General features: G+C 36.6%; 4 protein-coding genes across 4 annotated transcripts; 3 read left to right on the top strand and 1 right to left on the bottom strand.

Moving 5' to 3' along the window:
• The first annotated feature begins 121 nt into the window (after positions 1-121).
• Positions 122-5,410, top strand: CPSRP54 (chloroplast signal recognition particle 54 kDa subunit). The gene is made up of 15 exons (XM_086246910.1): positions 122-344; positions 463-598; positions 695-762; positions 838-939; positions 1,705-1,857; positions 1,967-2,044; positions 2,130-2,255; positions 2,394-2,496; positions 3,065-3,165; positions 3,796-3,933; positions 4,027-4,170; positions 4,380-4,455; positions 4,569-4,654; positions 4,767-4,892; positions 5,063-5,410. Exons 1-15 carry the CDS (start codon positions 162-164, stop codon positions 5,168-5,170), a joined length of 1,728 nt encoding a protein of 575 aa, XP_086103036.1. The 5' UTR covers positions 122-161; the 3' UTR covers positions 5,171-5,410.
• A 1,052-nt stretch (positions 5,411-6,462) lies between these two features.
• LOC147282084 (uncharacterized) lies at positions 6,463-7,762 on the top strand. The gene is made up of 2 exons (XM_086246650.1): positions 6,463-6,858; positions 7,341-7,762. The coding sequence occupies exons 1-2, from the start codon at positions 6,715-6,717 to the stop codon at positions 7,488-7,490; spliced, it is 294 nt and encodes a 97-aa protein (XP_086102776.1). The 5' UTR covers positions 6,463-6,714; the 3' UTR covers positions 7,491-7,762.
• Positions 7,763-8,552: 790 nt separating this feature from the next.
• On the top strand, positions 8,553-12,960 carry ABCB29 (ABC2 homolog 12). The gene is made up of 10 exons (XM_086248399.1): positions 8,553-9,236; positions 9,310-9,396; positions 9,511-9,618; positions 9,787-10,053; positions 10,424-10,507; positions 11,065-11,281; positions 11,523-11,608; positions 12,152-12,339; positions 12,440-12,569; positions 12,681-12,960. The coding sequence occupies exons 1-10, from the start codon at positions 8,613-8,615 to the stop codon at positions 12,822-12,824; spliced, it is 1,935 nt and encodes a 644-aa protein (XP_086104525.1). The 5' UTR covers positions 8,553-8,612; the 3' UTR covers positions 12,825-12,960.
• Positions 12,961-13,680: 720 nt separating this feature from the next.
• Positions 13,681-17,467, bottom strand: LOC147282082 (putative F-box/FBD/LRR-repeat protein At5g44950). Its single transcript, XM_086248462.1, has 4 exons — positions 17,318-17,467; positions 14,605-16,347; positions 14,147-14,326; positions 13,681-14,056 (listed from the first exon to the last, which is right to left on the bottom strand). The coding sequence occupies exons 2-4, from the start codon at positions 15,643-15,645 to the stop codon at positions 13,796-13,798; spliced, it is 1,482 nt and encodes a 493-aa protein (XP_086104588.1). The 5' UTR covers positions 15,646-16,347; positions 17,318-17,467; the 3' UTR covers positions 13,681-13,795.
• Between the last annotated feature and the right edge of the window lie 3,496 nt (positions 17,468-20,963).

Here is a 20,963-nt window from a genome sequence, read left to right as displayed (position 1 = left end):
AAAACAGTGCTATACTTGATCCATTTTAGAGAGCACGTGACTTTGGAGGGTGTATGGTAATGCGGTGGTACGCGAGGTATCTAATAAACCAACAAGCGGATAATAGAGGATATAGCAAGCATCAGCATTTTGGTGCAAAACCAGAAAAAATCTAAACGGCGATGGAGGCCGTACATTTCCCGACCGTTGCTTCCCGCCATTTCTCTACGACGTCGCATTATGTGTCCACGAACAGAGGCTTTTGCGATTCAAGGTATGCGGCAAGGATTTCGACGGCGAAGTTGGGCTCTTCTTGGACTGCTTCACGCACTCCTGCTTGGCTCTCTTCTAGAAACTTGTTCACTGTAAGTCAAAAGGCGTTTACTTATCTTGTTTGGTTTCTGAGAAAGCGCAGGAAAAGAATGGAACTTTTACTTTCATTCTTCTTGGTTTTATAATCTTTGTTTGCTCAATTGTTGCTAGAGAGAGATATGGGGTTGGGTAAACTCCAGGAGTGTTACAATTACTAGAAAAGAGTTACGCGGCATTGTTAGAGCTGAAATGTTTGGCCAATTGACGAGTGGCCTCGAATCGGCTTGGAACAAGCTCAAAGGCGAAGGTTTGCTTCTTTTTTTCAAGTGGGTTTTTAGTTTTTGCAATTTCAGAAGCACTCAGTGTATGCTCACATGGATTACTTTGGTTTTTTGTGCTACAGAGGTTTTGACCAAGGAAAATATTGTGGAGCCTATGCGAGATATAAGGAGGGCTCTTTTGGAAGCAGATGTAAGTGATATTTGGGTTTTGATTTTCTATGTCCAAGCCAAGATGGCTATTTACATTTTCCTGCTCTGTTAACAGGTAAGCCTTCCTGTTGTAAGAAGGTTTGTGCAATCTGTCGGTGACCAGGCTGTTGGTGTTGGGGTTATCCGAGGAGTGAAACCGGATCAGCAATTGGTCAAGGTAAGTTCACTCACTTTACATTGACAGCATTCTCCTGCTCACTTCAGTTAAACCGAGTAAAACTACTTCTTTTCTTGTTCAGATACAGATAACCTTATTGCAATTGCTTGTAGTCTCTTATATTTTGTAGAGAGTTTTGCAACTGGGATTTTCTTTTCAGTTACGACTGTTTTGGGAATCATATCACTAGTCAAATTCATATCATGCAATCTCTTTCATGGTATAGGTCCATGAATCATATTCACTAGTCGATTGCTGCGGGACAGGGAAATAATGGAGGAGAATAAAAGAAACAAAAACCATAATTTATGACAAGATCAACTTCAATTTTGTATTCTCGATAGCAGTAGGCAGAACTAAGAGTGACTCTAAAATAAAATCCCACATGGAAAATCCTACAGGGATAATGAAATAGTATAATAATTAAACCCTACTAAAATGAAATAGAAATTAAACTAAAAAATTATTGTCTTTGTGCCTACGCCTAGAATGGGTGCATAGACCATCATGATTCTCATCACCACAGTCAGCAATGTGTTTTTCTGTTTATCTTTTTTATTCTTGGTTCTTTTGTATTTGTTATTCTGCATTGAAATGGAAACTTCTGAATGCAAGAATCAGTTTCTTTTTAGAAAGCACTATATATATTGATTGAGGAACTTCTTAGACCGGTTGTTTAAATAATGAACTCACCAGGGTAAGCTAGGTAGTCTCTGTTGAATGTTGACCTCTACTGAAATGATACTAAATTGCTGCTGCTTGCAGCTTGTGCATGATGAGCTAGTGAAATTGATGGGCGGAGAGGTGTCTGAACTTAGCTTTGCAAAATCTGGCCCCACTGTTATTCTATTGGCTGGTTTACAAGGAGTCGGAAAGACAACTGTTTGTGCGAAATTGGCTTATTATCTTAAGAAACAGGTTCCACAAGCATCCCTCTTTGTATCATTATTTTATGCATTAATGCTATGTTCATCTACTTTTTTTCCTCCGTTTTCTAACTGACACCATGACATTACATGAATCAAAGGGGAAGAGTTGTATGCTGGTTGCTGGAGATGTGTACAGACCTGCTGCTATTGACCAACTTGTTATTTTAGGTGACCAGGTAAGGTATTGAATTTTCATTGTCAACAAAGTGACTGAATTTACATTTCAATCCATTCTTATGTTTAAATTATAGCTTGTAACAGGTAAATGTGCCTGTATATACAGCAGGGACTGACACTAAACCTTCAGAAATAGCCAGGCAAGGTTTAGAGGAGGCCAAAAAGAAGAACATAGATGTAGTAATAATGGATACTGCTGGAAGGCTTCAGGTAATTCTTCTACATATGTGATTGTTACTTTATTATGTAAGTCTTAGGTGATGTCTTGAGAACGTCTGCTGGTTCACTTCTTCTCTATAGCAGGAGTTTGTTTTTATTTGTTTTCTTCTTCTTTTCTAACTTTAACAGATAGACAAAGGAATGATGGATGAGTTGAAAGAAGTGAAGCGGGCATTGAATCCCACAGAAGTTTTGCTTGTTGTGGATGCAATGACTGGCCAAGAAGCTGCAGGTATTCATACTTAACAGTTAATCTTTTCATGTTTTAATGCTTAAAAGTTTAACACTTCAGTCACCCTAAATTAGGCATATTCTGTTTTATTTTCCTTTCTTCCATTGTTGCTGCAAATTTGGATATAGATTATACTGTTCTTGATTGTAGGCAGATAAAGTATTTCAAATTCTTTTATCGCCTCTACACACAAATAGTCATTTTCAGCTTAAAATTCATCCACAGAAGCAAACAGTTAGCACATGTTACTGTATTCCTTCTTTTGGTAGTTTATTTGGGGTCATATTTCCCAACCCATTTAAAAAAAAAAACAATCTTCTCTGCAATCCCATGTATGCATAAGAGTTCCAAATTGGCAATTGGTTCCTCAACTTAATGTTTGAGATAAAGAACCAAATTCATACCTGAATTGGTTTACGAGTTTCATGGCCACATTCGTTGATTTGAATCATATTGTTATCAACTTGTATGGCATTTGATGATATTCCTGTGTTCAAATATGCAACTGAGGCAATTTCAATTATGAATAACCTTAGAAGTAGACTAACTATCATCTGTGTGTTTACAGGCTTAGTTACGACATTCAACCTAGAGATTGGGATTACTGGAGCTATTTTAACAAAGCTAGATGGGGATTCTAGAGGTGGAGCAGCTTTGAGTGTTAAAGAGGTCCGCATGTTGCGGCCTTAATTGTCGTAGCAATCTCATTTGTTCTGCCATTTTGTTCCATGATGTATTCTTCATATGTTGTCATTTCATAAGTGCTTCTTCCTATAGAAGAGTGAATTATCTCTTTTCTTGAGCTATACAAATCGTGGTTGATTCTGTACCAGAAATCAATTTTAATTTGTATAGTTTATTATGAATTTTTTTAAGCAGATTATTTCATGGAGTATACAATTACTTGTCGAGATACTTTTGACATTTGCGTTCCTCCTTAGCATTCATAGTAGGTAGAGTTAGGTAATATTGTATTTTGGCATGCCATCATAAAGTTGCTTCAAGGGAGGTGGTGCATCTTCTTTGACAAGATGGATGCATCTTCTGGAGTTTCCTTATAAATTTGAGCAATTGAACATAGTATAAATACAGTTATTGTGGGTCTCTTGGTGGCTATTGTCGAATTATTATATTAAATTTGAGTAGCTGAAGGTAGTATGACTACAGTCATTGCATATTTCTTGGTGGCGGTTCTCTTTCTTAAGCAGATTCATTTAAATTATTGAAGTATCTCTTCTTACAAAAATAGTTACACCACTGAGTGTGTTTATTCTATAATTGTTTTCCTTATACTGGCAGGTATCAGGAAAGCCAATCAAGCTTGTTGGTCGAGGAGAGCGGATGGAAGACCTTGAACCTTTCTACCCAGATCGTATGGCAGGGCGCATATTAGGAATGGGAGACGTTCTCTCATTTGTGGAGAAGGCACAAGAAGTTGTAAGTTTTTTTTTTTTTTTTTTTTTCCATTATAGATTTCCATGAATAGTAATAATAAATAATCTTTATAATAATAAGTTGTTGTCAATTTAGATGCGCCAAGAAGATGCTGAAGATTTGCAAAAGAAGATAATGAGTGCAAAGTTTGACTTCAATGATTTTCTAAAACAAACTCGTGCTGTTGCACGCATGGGTTCAATGACTCGTGTTCTTGGAATGATCCCTGGTATGGGCAAGGTATGAAAACTTGTTTTCCGATTCTCCCTCATTATTTTCCTGGTAGGTGCTCCGGTTTTTATGTTTGCTGAGGCATAGGTTGAAGAGGTATTTTATGACCACTTTTGTAGCCATTCCCCCCATGTTTACTTATGAACCTGAAATTCAGGTCCCTTTTTTCCTTGGTTGTATTTAGTTCTTTGAACTTTTCAATGTGCCTATGTGAACAGGTTACTCCTGCACAAATTCGAGAAGCAGAGAAGAGTTTAGTGATAATGGAAGCAATGATTGAAGCAATGACCCCTGGTCTGTTATACTCTTTGATTTATTGAAACTACAATTTACTGATGATAATTAAAAGCTGCTTCCTGGTGCACTGTGGCTTATATTGACTTTCTGCTTCTCATCTTTGATTGCAGAGGAAAGGGAGAAGCCAGAATTGTTGGCAGAATCCCCCACCAGGAGAAAAAGAGTTGCTCAAGAGTCTGGGAAAACAGAGCAGCAGGTATGTGCAGTGGCTACCTGATGTTTGACGTAGTCCTGAAAAGAAGGGTTGTATTAATTGATAAATAAGCTGCTACATTAAAACCATATGTTCTTAATGATGTGAATATTAGGTGAGCCAACTTGTTGCTCAACTCTTCCAAATGCGAGTTCGTATGAAGAATCTTATGGGTGTAATGGAAGGTGGATCTATTCCTGCACTGAACAATCTTGAGGAAGCGCTCAAAGTTGAACAAAAGGTGCCTTATTTTCTTTCCCGAGCTTGTGTTCTCTGTAATATATATGCCAATGTAATGAGCTGTTTTTTAGTTTTGCCATGCTTATGTTCAATTTTCATAAACTATAATGGTTGCATGGAGATGTGGTTTTGTTTATCAATTTTAAATGGTTTGGCTTCTTCCTGTATCAGGCTCCTCCTGGTACTGCAAGGCGGAAGCGAAAATCTGAATCAAGGAGGCAGTTTGTTGACTCGGCATCTACAAGGCCCAGTCCTCGTGGTTTTGGGGCCAGGAACTGAGTGAGCGCTGCAAGGGAGAATCCAGGTCAATAAGTTGTGTGCTCTGGATATGTTACTATTACTCAGATATCTTTACTTACAACCTGCACAAGTTTATTGCATTGTCTTCATGACTGCAGTACCTTGTGAGATTGATTGTCCTGCAATAGTCAGTGTAATCAGGCACATTGTATATTCACTTGTCTGTATGTAATCAATTTTTGAATTAATGAGATTTACATGCATCATTGCTTGAGACCATACCATTTGAACCATTGTCTTCCGGTTGTAGGGGACCTCCATTGTTTTGCAACTCCCCTATTCTATGTAACTTGGTCAGCAAAAGTAAACTGTTCTTTAAAAAAAAAAAATTATTCTTATTTTTATTTTATTTTGTAGGTATAGTAGTCATGGTAAACGAGACCTAATTGCAAATGAATATTGATATTGGAGAAATTAGTTTTAAGTTTTAAGTTTTAACTGGTCCAGGTTTCTTTTGATGTATTGCCTAACATATTTCAATGAACAAGCTTCAATGGTTGGGAATTATTAGGAACAAAATCGTGTTAACTATTACTTCTGTGTTTTTTTTTTGGGTTGATTTCATTTCAGTACCTCAAATTTGTTTCAAATTTCAATTTAGTACCTCATGTTTAAAATTTTACAATGTCATACTTCATCTTTCCAATTTGTTGCAATGTCATACCTCCGTCAGTATGACTGTTAAAAAATCTCTTCAATGCTGATGTGGAATTTACGTGGCACTCCCACAATGCTGACTAGATACCACGTGGTCTGACAACATGACACATTATGCCACATAACATAAAAAATAATTTAAAATCTAAAAATTGAAAGAAAAAAATTAATAATTACGTGCCATATATGTTTTTAGATTTTTAATTATTTTTATGTCATGTGGCATGACGTGGCCTGTTATCAGACTACGTGACATCCAGTCATCATTGTGGGAGTGTCATGTAAGTGCCACATCAGCATTTAAGAGAGCTATACTGACGGAGGTATGTCATTGCAACAAATTGGAAAGATGAGGTATGACATTGCAAAATTTTAAACATGGGGTACTAAATTGAAATTTGAAGTAAACTTGAGGTACTGAACTGAAATTAACCCTTTTTTTTTTTTAAGGAAAAAAGAAAGTGAGATGGAAATAGAATTTTGACCGAAAATTTTACACAAAATGTGCGTTTTTGTTAACTGGAGATAGTTCACTCACTAAATTCTTGGGTTGTAGATTTGGTGAAGAAAAAACTGAAAATAAATATTGAGTTAATGGGTTGTAAACTTGTAATATATCGTCACGATAGGTCTCTAGAATGAGTCACGGATGGTATTGTTGAGCGGTTGAGGACAAGCCACGAAAGCAGTTTAGACCCAGAAAAATATAACAAATCTGAAGCTGAGTGCCTAAAATACTGACACGTGCCCCAAACTCATAGTTTTTCTCTGTTTTTGTTTCTGATTTCACTCTCTCCCTTCCTTGTACTGCTATTGCAACAAAGCAAGAACACCGACTTGAAGGCAAGTTTTCCCCTTTGCAGAAAATGGCAAAAACAGATGCAGTTAGTGGAGCCTCGGATTCGAAGTTTCCAGAAGCTGATGTCGATGCAGAATTGAATCCAGGCAAAGACAAGAATTTTGAAGTCGACCCCATATCATCTCAAGTAGCTACCTCCTTGGAGATCAAGGTGATTTTTGCAACTCAAACCCTCTTACTCTGTTTAAATTTTGACAATTAAGGACTTTGAAAACTGATTATAACAAACAGGAAAGGCTTTCATGGCCCTTAAAAAGCAAGTATATTACTCTTGTCCCAACTGATAGACAATGACTAAAGTTTAAACAATCAGAAAATGGATCAATAATGTATACAACTTCCCGGTCGGAGGTTTCGAACCCAGGACCTAAAAGCTTAAGTTGTCGGGAATGAGTCAACAATGTAAATTAACACCACTATCGGATGCAACTAGAATGACCTAACAAGCTTGAATTCTTTTTCTCATACTTGAATCATATTTACATAAAAACTCAAACTGCACAAACCTCTTTAACAATAACATTTCATCAAAATGTTGGTGTGTGTGTGTGTGTTGTCATTATATATATATATATATATATTATATGCACCAGCAATTTTGTCTAGCTAATAATGTTGTACTCTATTTTAAAGGAACGATTAGAGGCTGAAGACAAGAAGAAAAAGGAAGAGGAGAAGAAAGAATCATTGCAGAAGCTCAAAACAACCGTTATGATCTCGGGGATGATTGTGGCCTTGGCAGGGGCAGTTTTTGCCATAGCTAAGAAATTGAGAGAGAAATGAACTGCTCAGAAGCCACCAACCAGACAACAGAAACAATGGCAAATTTTGCATCCCCCCATTTGTTTCTGTTACCTTTTTCTTCTTCTTCTTCTTCTAGTGAGTTTCATGTAGATTTAGCAAGCAATGCCCATGTATGAATCATGTAAGGAAACATGTAATCTAATACAATGTTCCTCTTGGTTTTTATGGAAGATGACATAAAATTCAGTTTCATCTACTACACCAGCAATAGAGTTCAATTTGGGAGTGAGAATAAACTTTTTCTTGCTTTGAATGTTGGAACCACTTGTAAGCACTGAGCATACTAGGTAACTAGTGTAATTAATCCTTGAATTCATTAGCAGATTTCTGAGCATATATGTTATGACATAAACAAGCATAATGAGGTTGAGCTTGTACGAAGTTTGTTTTAATGAAAACACTTGCCTCAAATGTGTGGGTGGCTAACAATCGTCAATGATTATAGACGTCACAATAGATGTTACATATGTCGTGTGTGGACTATTGATGCTCTAACAAAAATAGTAATATTGTTTTGCCTGTCATTTTTTACACGAACTTGGATGTTTCCTAACAAAATTCAGAAAAACACTACTATATCAATAACTAATTGGTTTGCTCACCGTCTTTAACAATTCATATCACCCCATTATGTTATATTATATGCTTATACAAGGACCTTCAGGTAAGAGCAACCATATTTTTTTTAAAGATGCGAACATACTGTTTCGAAGTTGGATGAATTTGAAATAAATCTAACAGCTCTCATGTCAAAAATTGGTCTTGTCACTTAAAATACTTGAAATTGAAAACGGGTGAAAAAAACCTGTTAACAGCTTCAATGGCGAGATAATGCAACCACCATCACCTCAATAGCATATTCGCTTCTTTAAGCGGATGTTCTTACTAGAGGGCCTGACTTTTAGCAAAAACATTAGGCCCTCAAGTAATTTAAGTAACAACAACGGCATCAAAAGATGCGAACTTTCTGACAGAAGCCCCTGTATTATACAGGTTATATAGTTAATCATAGATTCATAGGTAACTGAAAATGAAGTGCCATATATTAAGTTTGAAACTGAAACTCTGAAACCAACCACCTTCTGAAAAAAATGCCAAAAGATGTTTCTAATTTCTCTGAGCCATCCTCCATATCCATCTCCACCTCTTTCCCTCTACCTCAAACCCAAGCCCCTAAACCCCCTTCCCACTCTCCTAAAACTCAAACTCCCTCTTAAACCCTTCCTCCTCAAGCCTCTGAATTCCACCCATGTCCCCTCTCTTCTTCTTCCCGCCACCCCAAAACCCCAAACCCACCTCCCATTTTCTCGAACCTTCCACTCTCTCGCTCCTCTCAAACCCCACATTCTCTCCCAACACAAGCCAATCCTCCTCGGCTGGCTCTGCAGCCTCGTCTCCGTCTACTCCCTCTCCAAAACCGTGCCCAAAATCGGCAAATTCTCCGCCTTTATCGGGAATTTGGACCCCACCACATTGAAGAGTGAGGGCCTGGCCTTGGGGGTATTGGTGCTCGCGAGGCTCGTAGCTGTCTACTGGCAGCAGGCGTTTTTCTGGGAGGCAGCGTTGAACTCCGCGTACAGGGTTCGGGTTGGCGTGTTCGAGAAGGTTCTGAAGAGGGACTTGGGGTTCTTTGAAGGCTCCGCTGGTGTTTCGGCTGGAGATATTGCTTATAGGATCACTGCTGAGGCCTCTGATGTCGCCGACACTGTGTTTGCTCTTCTCAATGTGAGTAAAGTCTTCAAATTTCCAATGACTTTTGTATGTTGATTATGGGTTTTGATTGGTTTTATGAATACAGACCACTGTACCCAGTGCTTTGCAGTTAATAGCAATGGCTTCGCAGATGTTGGCTATCAGCCCTTTGCTATCTTTGATTTCAGCTGCGGTGAGGAAGTTACTTTTTTGTGTTTCTTGCACCTAAAGTCACTGATTATGTGTTTGATTGAGGGTGTGCACTGCACAGTGTATGATTGCGTTTTGTGTTTTGGATGATGGGTAGGTGATTCCGTGTATGGCTCTTGTCGTTGTCCTTCTTGGTGAGAAACTCCGTAAGATATCTAACAAGTCCCATCTTAGCATTGCTGCTCTCTCGGCTTATCTAAATGAGGTATGTTTTATGTATCATGTTAAATCCCCACTCTAGTAGTCTATTGTACCCTTCCATGAATGCTCAATTCCATGTCTTACATTATAGTTTCTACGCATGTGTACATGTGCTGGAATTTCTTCGTCTTTAGCTGGTTGACTGTGATTATTTTTGTATTGTTGTTCGTAGGTCCTCCCTGCAATTCTTTTTGTGAAAGCAAGCAATGCAGAGTTGTGTGAGAATGCTAGGTTTAGGAAGCTTGCTCACATCGACCTCTCTGAACATTTGAAAAAGAAGAAAATGAAGGCTCTTATTCCTCAGATTGTCGAAATTATATATTTTGGAGTGTTGTTTATGTTGTGTGTTGGCCCACTGGTGTTTTATAGTGGTTCTTTCGACTGCTGTAGCATGGTTTCATTTGCAACATCATTGATCTTTTTGATCGAACCAATTCAGGTAATATTATATGATAACAAGAACTTTTGCTTCATTTTCTTTGTGTGTGTTTTAATCATGTTCCATAGCCTTTCTTAACTTGGTTAGTGTATAAGTATTGGAAGTTGCTTTTTTAGGTTTCGTAGTATTTTAGAGCTTTATTTGATGTCCTTGACCTCGCCTTCTTGAAACTCAGAAGATACTGCTAACTTACTCTGGTTTGTTCCATTTATGAGATGAAAGTAGTTTCAGCAGTCTGTCAATATTCATGTTGTGTTGTTGTTGTTTATTGTTCTGCTGCTGCTGCTGCTGTTGTTGTTGTTTATTGTTCAGCTGTTGTCTGTTGAGGAGCTGTCTTAAGTTATTAATATGAATGTAAAGGATCACGCAGGGTGTTGGAAAAGCATACAATGAGTTGAAGCAAGGAGAACCAGCTATCGAACGCTTGTTTGACCTGACCAGGTTCAAATCAGCGGTAATTTTTTAATAAATAAATCAAAGGTTTATCTGTATTTCAATCTTTAATGCACACATGCACATATACATATTTCTTTTTAAGATTTACTTTTACTTTAGGGCTAACACTTGTTGACTTAGATAAAAGAGGAAACTGGGTGCATGTTCATAAAAATTTCAGAAAAATTGAGGCATCAAACTTCTTGTTTACCTGTTTTTGAGTTTAGCAGAGTGTGTCAAATTTAAATGCTTATCCTCCCGTCAGGATAAATCTGACCCCTTCCCCTGTTCCCACCTACGTATATGGGATATTTTAAGAAGTGAAGATCTTTCTTACTAGTGGGGTCCGGGGAAAGAATAGGGAAGGTAATTTCACTATATTTCTGACCAGGAACAGGACCTATTACAAGAATTGGATAGTAAATATTGCTAGTATTTCTTTGATGAGTGATGGTCATATTTGAAAGATGTTTTCTTACTCTTGTTCAGTAACTTTATTATAACTCAACAATGTGATCATTCAGCAGAGTTATTATTCAAGCTGCTTTGATCATTATCAATTTATATTGAACACAGATAATGGAGAAACCGGATGCTGTTGATTTAGATCACGTTATGGGAGAGGTGAAATTTTGTGACGTATCATTTAAATATGGGGAGGACATGCCTCATGTTTTGAATGGATTGAATCTGCATATTAAAGCTGGGGAGACAGTTGCTCTTGTAGGGCCCTCTGGAGGAGGGAAGACAACCCTTGCAAAATTACTTCTTCGGCTTTATGATCCTGTATCCGGTGAGCTCTTTGGAATAATGATTATTGCTTGTGCTGCCATGAACTTTTCTTTTCTTTTTATTTTTTAATTTTTCCAAAACCAGGGCAACCCCTATCCCACTCCCACCTCTTACCACTAGAGCTAAGCTAAAGCCCCAGGCATTCTGCAAAATTTCTGAACTATCGTTGTCCAGTTTTGAAAATTGAATTGGTCTTTGTCATTTTGTTGAGGGTGCATATCTAATTTTTTTCATTTTTACAGGTTATATACTTATTGATAACCATAACATCCAAGGTGTCAGTTTGACAAGTTTGAGGAGACATGTTGGCCTGGTTTCTCAGGATATCGTGAGTGATATATGACTATATCTTTTGGTGTTTCTCTTTCTTTTCTAAAAAGGAAATAATAAACTTTCACTACATAGGATCAAACACAAGACCTTCATTCTACCTTCCATGCTCCTAGTAATTGAGCAAAATTTTGTCAGTTACCCCAAGTTGTTTGTGCTAATGAACTAGCATTCAACTCGGAGTTGTTTGATCTGCTGTTTATGTGTACCTATATAACAGCACTCAATTGCAAAATAAATAGCTACTTCTTGATTAATTTAGGTTCAACTGGAATACTGGATGGTATTCAACTGGAATACTGGATGGTATTCAACTGGAATTCTGAAGTTTAGAAGACTGTTCTGTTTTGTATAGTACTCGCATGGACACATGGTTCAGAGTCAATTTCAGGGTATCGTGTGATCAATAGATAACTGAAATGTTCAAAAGATGAAATTGATACTTCTTGAATCTGGAATCACAATTTATATATACTTTCATAATACTCTCTTTTACGGTGAAATCATAACTCTATCTTGGTAAACTTTGTATGTGTATTAGACACTATTTTCAGGAACAGTTGCTGAAAATATTGGGTATAGGGATCTGATGACAAAAATAAACATAGAAATGGTAGAGGATGCAGCACGAACTGCAAATGCAGATGAATTCATCAGAAAACTTCCAGAAGGATACAAAACAAACATAGGACCAAGAGGCTCAACTTTGAGTGGAGGTCAGAAGCAAAGGTGAAGCAACCCTGATTAATGGTGCAAAAGCTAATTTACTACATGTTAAATACTTGAAAAATTTGTTAATCAACTTCTCCGCTTGCTCTCTCTAATGCAGACTAGCAATTGCAAGGGCACTGTATCAGAATTCTTCTATATTGATTTTGGATGAAGCTACTTCTGCTCTAGATAGCAGGTCTGAGTTGTTGGTGAGACAAGCTGTTCAACGCTTGATGGAAAATCATACGGTAAGGATGGACACATCCCATCTTCTATGGTGCACCTGTTCTTAGCATAGGTTATTTAGGTATGCTATGCAATGCATTTTAATGAGATAATATTGTTCTTATTATTAACAGGTCCTGGTGATTGCTCATCGGTTGGAAACAGTTCTGATGGCTGAACGAGTATTCCTTTTAGATGACGGAAAATTTAAAGAGCTAACCCGCTCCATTCTTTTGGATGGTCAGCAATCAGCATCAGTCATGGGGCTTGTGATGTGATTGTATTGAAATAACTTTATGGCAATTTGGGATGTTGCTCCAGTTTTCTTTGGTAAATAATGTATCAACCAAAAGGGAACAAGCCAAGGCCATACAACAGACTCTTTAAATGTAAATATTTTATGATTGTTCTTTCTCTACTATCCATTTAGTTGAGTCTATTGGATTGAAATCAGTCCCACATGGCTGGCCTAAATGGACTTCAACCAGCTCTTTAAGAGGCTGTTGGAAATGCACTTACAAGTTTGTTGGACTGCCTCATTTTAATTTGGCACAAACCAACTCCAAACTAAGTGCAAAATTCACTAAAGTACCAGCCACAAAGTTTCTCACAATCTCAATCTTTAGCTAAACAAACTGGCAGGCAGAAATAAGGCTCAATAGGGGATGACATAATCGGGTGGGGGTGGATCCATGCTAGCCAAGCCTGCACTCGATTAGGCTTAATGCTTCCAATCGTTTTAGCCTCAGACCACTCCTTGGCAAACGAGCTAATCACACTGCTCAAATCTTGAAGCAAAGTAAAGGACTCATCAAAACTTTACAATTCTTTCATCTCCATAAGAACCAGCAGTATAAGCAAAGACAAATACCAATCTAAACCCCAGGAACTTTTGGAATTAGACTTAAAGTTCACAAAGAGCCAGCAAGGAAGGAGAACTACTCACATCAGCCAGCAGATCCTTCCCAACAATAGTGGTAGTCAGTACACAATTAATGAACCACTCAAATCAGTTGGAATATAGCATTACCACACAATTAATGAACCACTCAAATCAGTTGGAATATAGCATTACCACACAATTAATGAACCACTCAAATCAGTTGGAATATAGCATTACACAGTGAACAACAATTGATAGGAATATTACTCTCATTCAATAGAATCTCCACAGTGTATCTAAATCAACATTCACACTAAGGTTTCCATTTTATATCATAAATCAATTCTGAAAAATATTAAAGCAGCTTTATTTGTTCTCTTTTTTGAATTCCTGAAAGACGAGTGTGGCATTGGATAACATCTTGCTTTTATCTAACATCCCTATAACATTTGATTGCTGCGGTAGATGGATTATGACCATTTTCTCCAAATTCCGAGCATGCTCGAGAATATACCTTGCAAACTCAATTCCATTAGACTCATTGCACAGCTCTATTGTAAGCTCCTTAAGTTGATTAATAAAAGTAAGGTTTTGCAGCTTCCAATATCCCATATCAAACCTAGATATCTGAAAATCAAGAAGACAAGTAGCAAATCAATTGAAAATTTCCAATTAAAAATGAAATGAGGGGGGAGAGAGAGAGAGAGTTTAACTTACACAAGATTTGGGGTAGAAAAAAGATGGGCTACACTTTATGTACAAAGTACACAAATTAGGCATTTCTTTGAGAAGAAATACCACTGCTGGGACTATGTCATCAATAAATCTCCAAATATGCATACGAAAATAACAAATGTTATCAAATGGAACTGGCGTGGATCTTTTCCTAAAAAGAGCCTGCAATGTTATAAAGAAAAAACCTCTATCATGTTTCTCAATTTACTTTGAGTTCATTGTTCATTCCAACCAAACTAAAAGACCAAATATGAACTTATAATGTAAAAGGCTAAAAGCATTGTCATCACTATATTTTAAAACAATACTGAAATGCAAGAAAGATAAATTAGCTAACCTGATTACTGCCATACCAGGAAAGAAATAAGAAATTAGTTAAAATTGCAAAATATCTAGTTTTTGCAAAGGAAAAGTAAATCAGTCTGAAGGGTTCTCTTTACCTCAATGGTCTCTTCGTTTAGAAAAAGAACTTTAAACCCGGGTTTACTGCAAAGATCCAAAACTATATCATCAGATTCGTCTCCTACAGGCTCCAGAAAAATCCCAAATCCTTCTAAACCTACTAATTCTCCCAGATTCTGATGATCCATCAGATTCCCGGCCCAAATCAAATATGTAAGATTCGGAGCAAAAACATTTAATGATTTGTTGGTAGGTGAATCAAATCTCCAGTTGATACCTACGGATGTCAGTTTCTCGCCGGTGATGTTAAGCTGGCGAATGTCAGTCCTATCAAGAGTACCCCTAAAATTAAATATTTCCAAGGACGAGCTTACAATGGTGATATTTTCTATCCCATCAACATTATCAAGCAATATTTCTTCAATGCATTTGCAGGAACATGAGATCCATTTGAAAAACCCCTCATCTACTATTTTAACATATTTCAACTCCAAGCATTTGAGGTTAGAGGAAAAAGTGAAGGAGGGTGTTTGAATCTTACAATTCATGTCCACCAATAGAGTCCTCAAAGATCCACAAAGAAGGATGCAAGACGGAAATTCCAACGGTTTCTCCTCAAATATAGAGATCTCAAGATCAAGCACTTCAACATTACACCTTACTGCATTGTGTATCCACGTCATCATTCGAGATTTCTCATTATGATCACAGAAGCATGTTTTTATATGGGTGTACTGGGGACTAACCCAACAAATATGAAAATGATGTATCTTATTATCCCCACGATGAATCAAGAATGTATCCAAAGACCTCAACAACTTTAGTCGCTTATAACACGTGGATGTGTTCACATTGGAAAATTCATCAAAACTCAATGATGGAGTTGACAGATAAAGTTGTCTGCATTTTTTCGACGCACAGCCGAAACGAGTGAGGTCTGGTATGGTAAGGAAGGAAAGAATGTGATGGGCCACATAGTCTGGAAGATTACTAAATCTGTCAAAAATACTCTCACTCTCACTACAACCTTGTTCACCTTCACAACTTGCAGTAGCCATAACTACATCAGTTGTATTCATTTATACACTGAACCAAACTAAAGACAAGTAGTACTTTTAGATAGTAGTAGTACGTACCATTCATGTACCCAAGAGAATGCCAACTTAACCTCTTACTAAGTGAAAGCCAACCATCTTCCCTGGTCTAGATTCTGGGATTTTTCCAATTTGGTAGAAGCCACTTCTGCTTTAGATAGCAGGTCCGAGTTGCTGGTGAGACAATCTGTCAAACACTTGAGGGAAAATCATAGAGTAAGGACTACTAGCACATCCAAGCAGCTGCTTCTTTGTTTGTTTTTGGTAAATTAACTTGTAAATTCAAATAGTCCAAAGCTGCTTTTAAGCAGCCCACGTGAGTGCACCACAAAAGCACCCTCTCAGTGATTTTTCCATTGGAATGGTGATCCTTAATTGGCCAATTTTTATAGAATATACATTTGAAAGGCAAGCTTCTCCCAACTTTTGTTAAATAAACTTTGTTGGGCAGCCATTGTTTATGTTATTTGGGAGAAAAAGAAGTGCAGAATTTTTAGGGGTGAGCAAAAGCCTCCTTTTGTTTATTCTAAAGTCCATCCCTACCAATACTATTAGAGGTCCACACTTTGTTTCCTACGTTTCAAAGATGACTGTGGACCTGTGGTCAAGCTTAGGCCTTTGTTTCCTTCTGCTGCTTTTTCATAGTTCTTGAGCTCGCTTTGTTTCCAGACGATCGATCCACCACAACTTGTAATGATGTTTAAAAATAAAAGCATTAGATTGAAACCATGTATTTCCTAAACATATAGTTTAATAATGTGTATAATAAGAAAAAAAAAAAAAAAAAAAAAACTTTTCCTTCTAGTATGAAAATGGTTTGGTACAAAAAATCGTGCAGGATGTTGGAAAAGCATAAAATGAGTTGAAGCAAGGAGAACCAGCTATTGAACCATAATGGCCCTGACCATGTTCAAATGGGTGGTAAATTTTTATAGAGATCTCAATATGCAGGACTTCAACGTTACACCTTATAACATTTTGGATCCAGGTCATCATTCGAAATATCTCATCTTTCCACAAGCTTACTGTTTCTTCCAAAAAGGAATTCCTCCAAACAATGCGAAAGCATTGTATCTTATTAGCCCCACGATGCATCCAAAACCTATCCAAAGAACTCAACAACTTTAAACGCTTATTACTGGTGGATACATTCGTTTCAGAAAACTCTAAAAAATTCAATGACGGGGTTGACAGATAAAACTCTCTGCATTTCTTGGAAGCGCAGTAGAAACGAGTGAGGTCTGTTATAGCAAGGAAGGAAAGAATGTGATGAACAACATGGTCTGGAAGACTACTAAATCTGCCAATAGTCATACTCTCAGTAGTACTAGAAGCTCCAAGTATTGTTTGAGGCTGATAACTTGCAGAGGCCAGTAACTTATTATGCCTAAAGTCCATGATGGGACCAGGAACCTCTAAAAAGCAGCATTACCTACTACAAACAGAAAAAGGGGATTCAACTGCAGAAACAGGAATACCCATTGGAAGATAAATTTGTCGAATTTGAGTGCCAGAAACAACAACAACAATACGCACTACAGAAGTAAAGAAGTATTCAAGTTGCAAACTTCCTTAAAAGAATCAAAATCACTTATTAATCTAGGCATTAACGAAATTAACGAAAATGGCAGCTGGGTTTTGGGTTTTAAGAGTATACCTCAATGAGACGAGAGCTTGAGAAGTAGGAAAGCCAACACTTTCCTTTGTGTCTTCATTGAAAGTTCAGACTTGGGAGATGAGATGAACGGGGCGGACGATGAGTCTAAAGGCTGAGGGTGGTGGCCATGGACTCGTGGTTCTTGGTCCTCCTACCCCTCTCACAAATACATGTTTATTTTGATATTTTTATTTAAAAAAAATAAAATTTAAAACATAATTATTAAATTAAATAAAAGCATGAAAATGAACATGCATTTGTGGAAGGGGTTGGAGAAATTCCTCCCACAAGAACAAAGGGAAGTATTGGTCATTTTTTATTATTCCAATTTGACTCTTTCTTTTCATTTTTTGCCCGGTTTGGTTCTTTCATTCATCGTATTGCCTTTGTTGTAGTTTTTTTTTTTCTTGAACAAATTAATAGACAATACATTTAATGGTTGAATTTATTTTAGTGTTTATTAGTTTCAACAGTTGTGTTAAATCCAATTATTGAATGCATTTTTCCTCATTTGTTCGCCTTTTAGATTAGAGGTGCTAATTTTTTATACGACACGAACCTGACATGAAGTCAACGAGTTAGGATCGATCATTTCTTGACACGAACACAATTATGACATGACATGCTAAACATAGGGGTGGGCATTTAAACCGGGAACCGGGTGCACCGGACCAAACCGGGAGGAAAAAAACCGTAAAAAACCGCTTTGACAAAAACTGGTCAACACCGGGACCAAACTGGACTGGACCGGTCCAATCCAATTCCGGTTCCAGTTTTGCACTTCACAGAACTGGACTGAACTGGACTGGACCGGATAATTAATATATATTTTTAATTTTTATACATATTTAATATTTATACAATTTTTATACACTTTTTAAACATTTTTATACACATGTTTACACACATTCTACACAATAAAATTAATATTAACCTATCTATATTTTAGACCCTAAAAGATATTTTATATAACCCTATGGCCTATATTTTATATATATAATAGTGTTTTAATATATAATTTTAGTTATACCTTTTATAATAAAATTAGTATATTCTTTATACTCTATAATCTATACACTAAACCCTATATACTAAAATTATTATAGTTCTAGGGTATAGTATATAGTTATAAACTTCTAATAGGGGAAATTATGTATTAGGGTTTAGGGTTTAAAGTTAAACGAAACCCTATACCCTATACCCTAAACTCTAAAAGTAATAAGTATATAACATATATAACTAATAACTATATAAGTGTATAACCCCAATTGAAACCCCAATTAGACTCATAGTCAACTATAACTCTATACCCTAATACAATTATAACCATATACCCTAAACTATATGAATTACTCTATACATATATAAGTAATAAGTATATAAACATATATAACTATATAAGTATATAACCCCAATTGAAACCCCAATAAAACCCCAATTAGACTCATAGTCAACAATAACCCTATATCCTAATACAATTATAATCATATACCCTAAACTATATTAATTACTCTATACATATATAAGTAATAAGTATATAACACATATAACTATATAAGTATATATTATATAACCCCAATTAGACTCATAGTCAACTATAACCCTATACCTTAATACAATAATAATCATATACCTAAACTATATTAATTACTCTATACATATATAAGTAATAAGTATATAACATATATAACTATATAACTATATAACCTCAATCAACCCTAAACCATTTTTGTTCTTTTTTTAATTTTCAATTGCCCAAAGGCACCAAACCCCAATCAACCCTAATTGAAACCCCAATTACTCCTAAATTAGTCAATTACCCAATTGAAAGTTGAAACCCCAATAAGACTAATTAGTAATTTAGTACCCAATTGAAACCCCAATTAGACTCATAGTCAACTATAACCCTATACTCCATACTCATAGTCACTACAGTCCATGAAAAAAATAAAAATAAATTATATGTATTTTATGTATTACATGTTTTATAAACCCCAAAATACCCTAATATCCAAATTAATAAAATGAACAAGACTTAAACAACCCTATTCGAGCCTCTCTCTTCAGACTCTCTTCACCTCTTCAACCCTATTCAAGCTTCTCCGACCACTCTCTCTCCATCCAACGACATCATCATCTTCATCCTCCTTTCCCCATAACCCGCCACACTCAAAAACCCAACCCAGAACTCAGAAATCCGCCGCACTCAAAAACCCAACCCAGAACCCGGTTGGAGATTCGCGGGGGCGAATCATCATTCCCGGCCGCGACGAGGTGCGAGACCTGCCAAGTTCTGCTCGCCATTTCTCTCTGAGCACAGGGGTGCCATCGGATTTCTTATCCGATCAACGGCGGAGGAAAATCAAGGTTTTGCCGATTTTCCCTTGCCGAAGTTGCCTTTGATTCCGGCGGCATCTGGATCATCCACCACCCCACTCAGCTTCCTCTTGACTTCATGAACACTATGGTGGTCTCCGATTGTTCATCGGACCACCACAACGGCCGAATCGAAACCCTAAAGGCCGGCGGCTCCTCCTCTTCTGTCCAGCGAATTCAATGGTGATTTTAGGCAATTAAGGGTATAATTTCAAACAGTGCACCGGACCAAACTGGAACTGTTCCAGTTCAGTTTGGTCCAAATCTGATCGATAATTTCCAGTTCTACAGCACTGGACTGGACTGGATAACCTCCACAGTCCAGTCCACAGTTTGGGGGGAGCACTGGACTGTACCGGACCGTGCCCACCCCTAGCTAAACATGAATAATAAATAGATTGAGTTAGTGTCAAATATGTGTAACACAACTACCACACGATAAACACGTTTAACTAGTACTATACAAAAAAAAATGAGTAGCTTTTCTCATTTTTTAATATTTATTATATGAATCAATATAGAATTATAGAATTATTTTTCTTTAATTTTGTTAATATCATAATTAAATAGATTTTGGTTTTACAAGTAATGTATAAATAATAGTTTTGGTTTAAAAATAAAGGAGATTCTGTTTAAGTTTTTAAATCATAGTAAATATGGGTCAATTCGAATAGGACACAATTATAGAATTGAGTCATTCAACACGATTAATTAAATAGTTGGATTAAAATTGACTAGTATTTAACATAAACACGAAATAACATGACACAAACACGACCAACTAACACGAATTGCCACTCCTAATTTAGATTTGCATTTTTTAACATATGTATACTATAACAACTATAAAATATCAAAATTACCCGTATAATCGAATATGATAATTTATTCTCCACACTCCATATCCTCCTACTTGTACTTTTTTTTTTCTTCTTCTTGGATTAAGTGATAATTTTTCTAGTTTTATCCAATATCAGACAAAATGCCTCATTTTTTGAATGGATTGATTTTAAGCCTATAAAAATGGTCCAGGGCTTAAGGGTCGGCCCAACATTATAGGTGAGTGACATGTTGGCCTAATTTCTCATACTATAGTGAGTGACCATGAAGAAATTATTGGGTATAACCGATACACTGTCACGTGATATAACCAATTAAACGTATAAAAGTATTATTGGACAATATATTTATGTTAGTAGGATATAATATTAATAACATCCACCATATTTTAATATATAGCTTGATTATACCACGTGTCAGTGTATTAATT

The sequence above is a fragment of the Dryas octopetala genome, chromosome 6, assembly GCF_963921425.1.
Source record: "Dryas octopetala chromosome 6, drDryOcto1.1, whole genome shotgun sequence".
NCBI lineage: Eukaryota > Viridiplantae > Streptophyta > Magnoliopsida > Rosales > Rosaceae > Dryas > Dryas octopetala.
The sequence above is the reverse complement of the archived record's forward strand: the minus strand, read 5'-3'. Positions and strand labels throughout refer to the sequence as shown.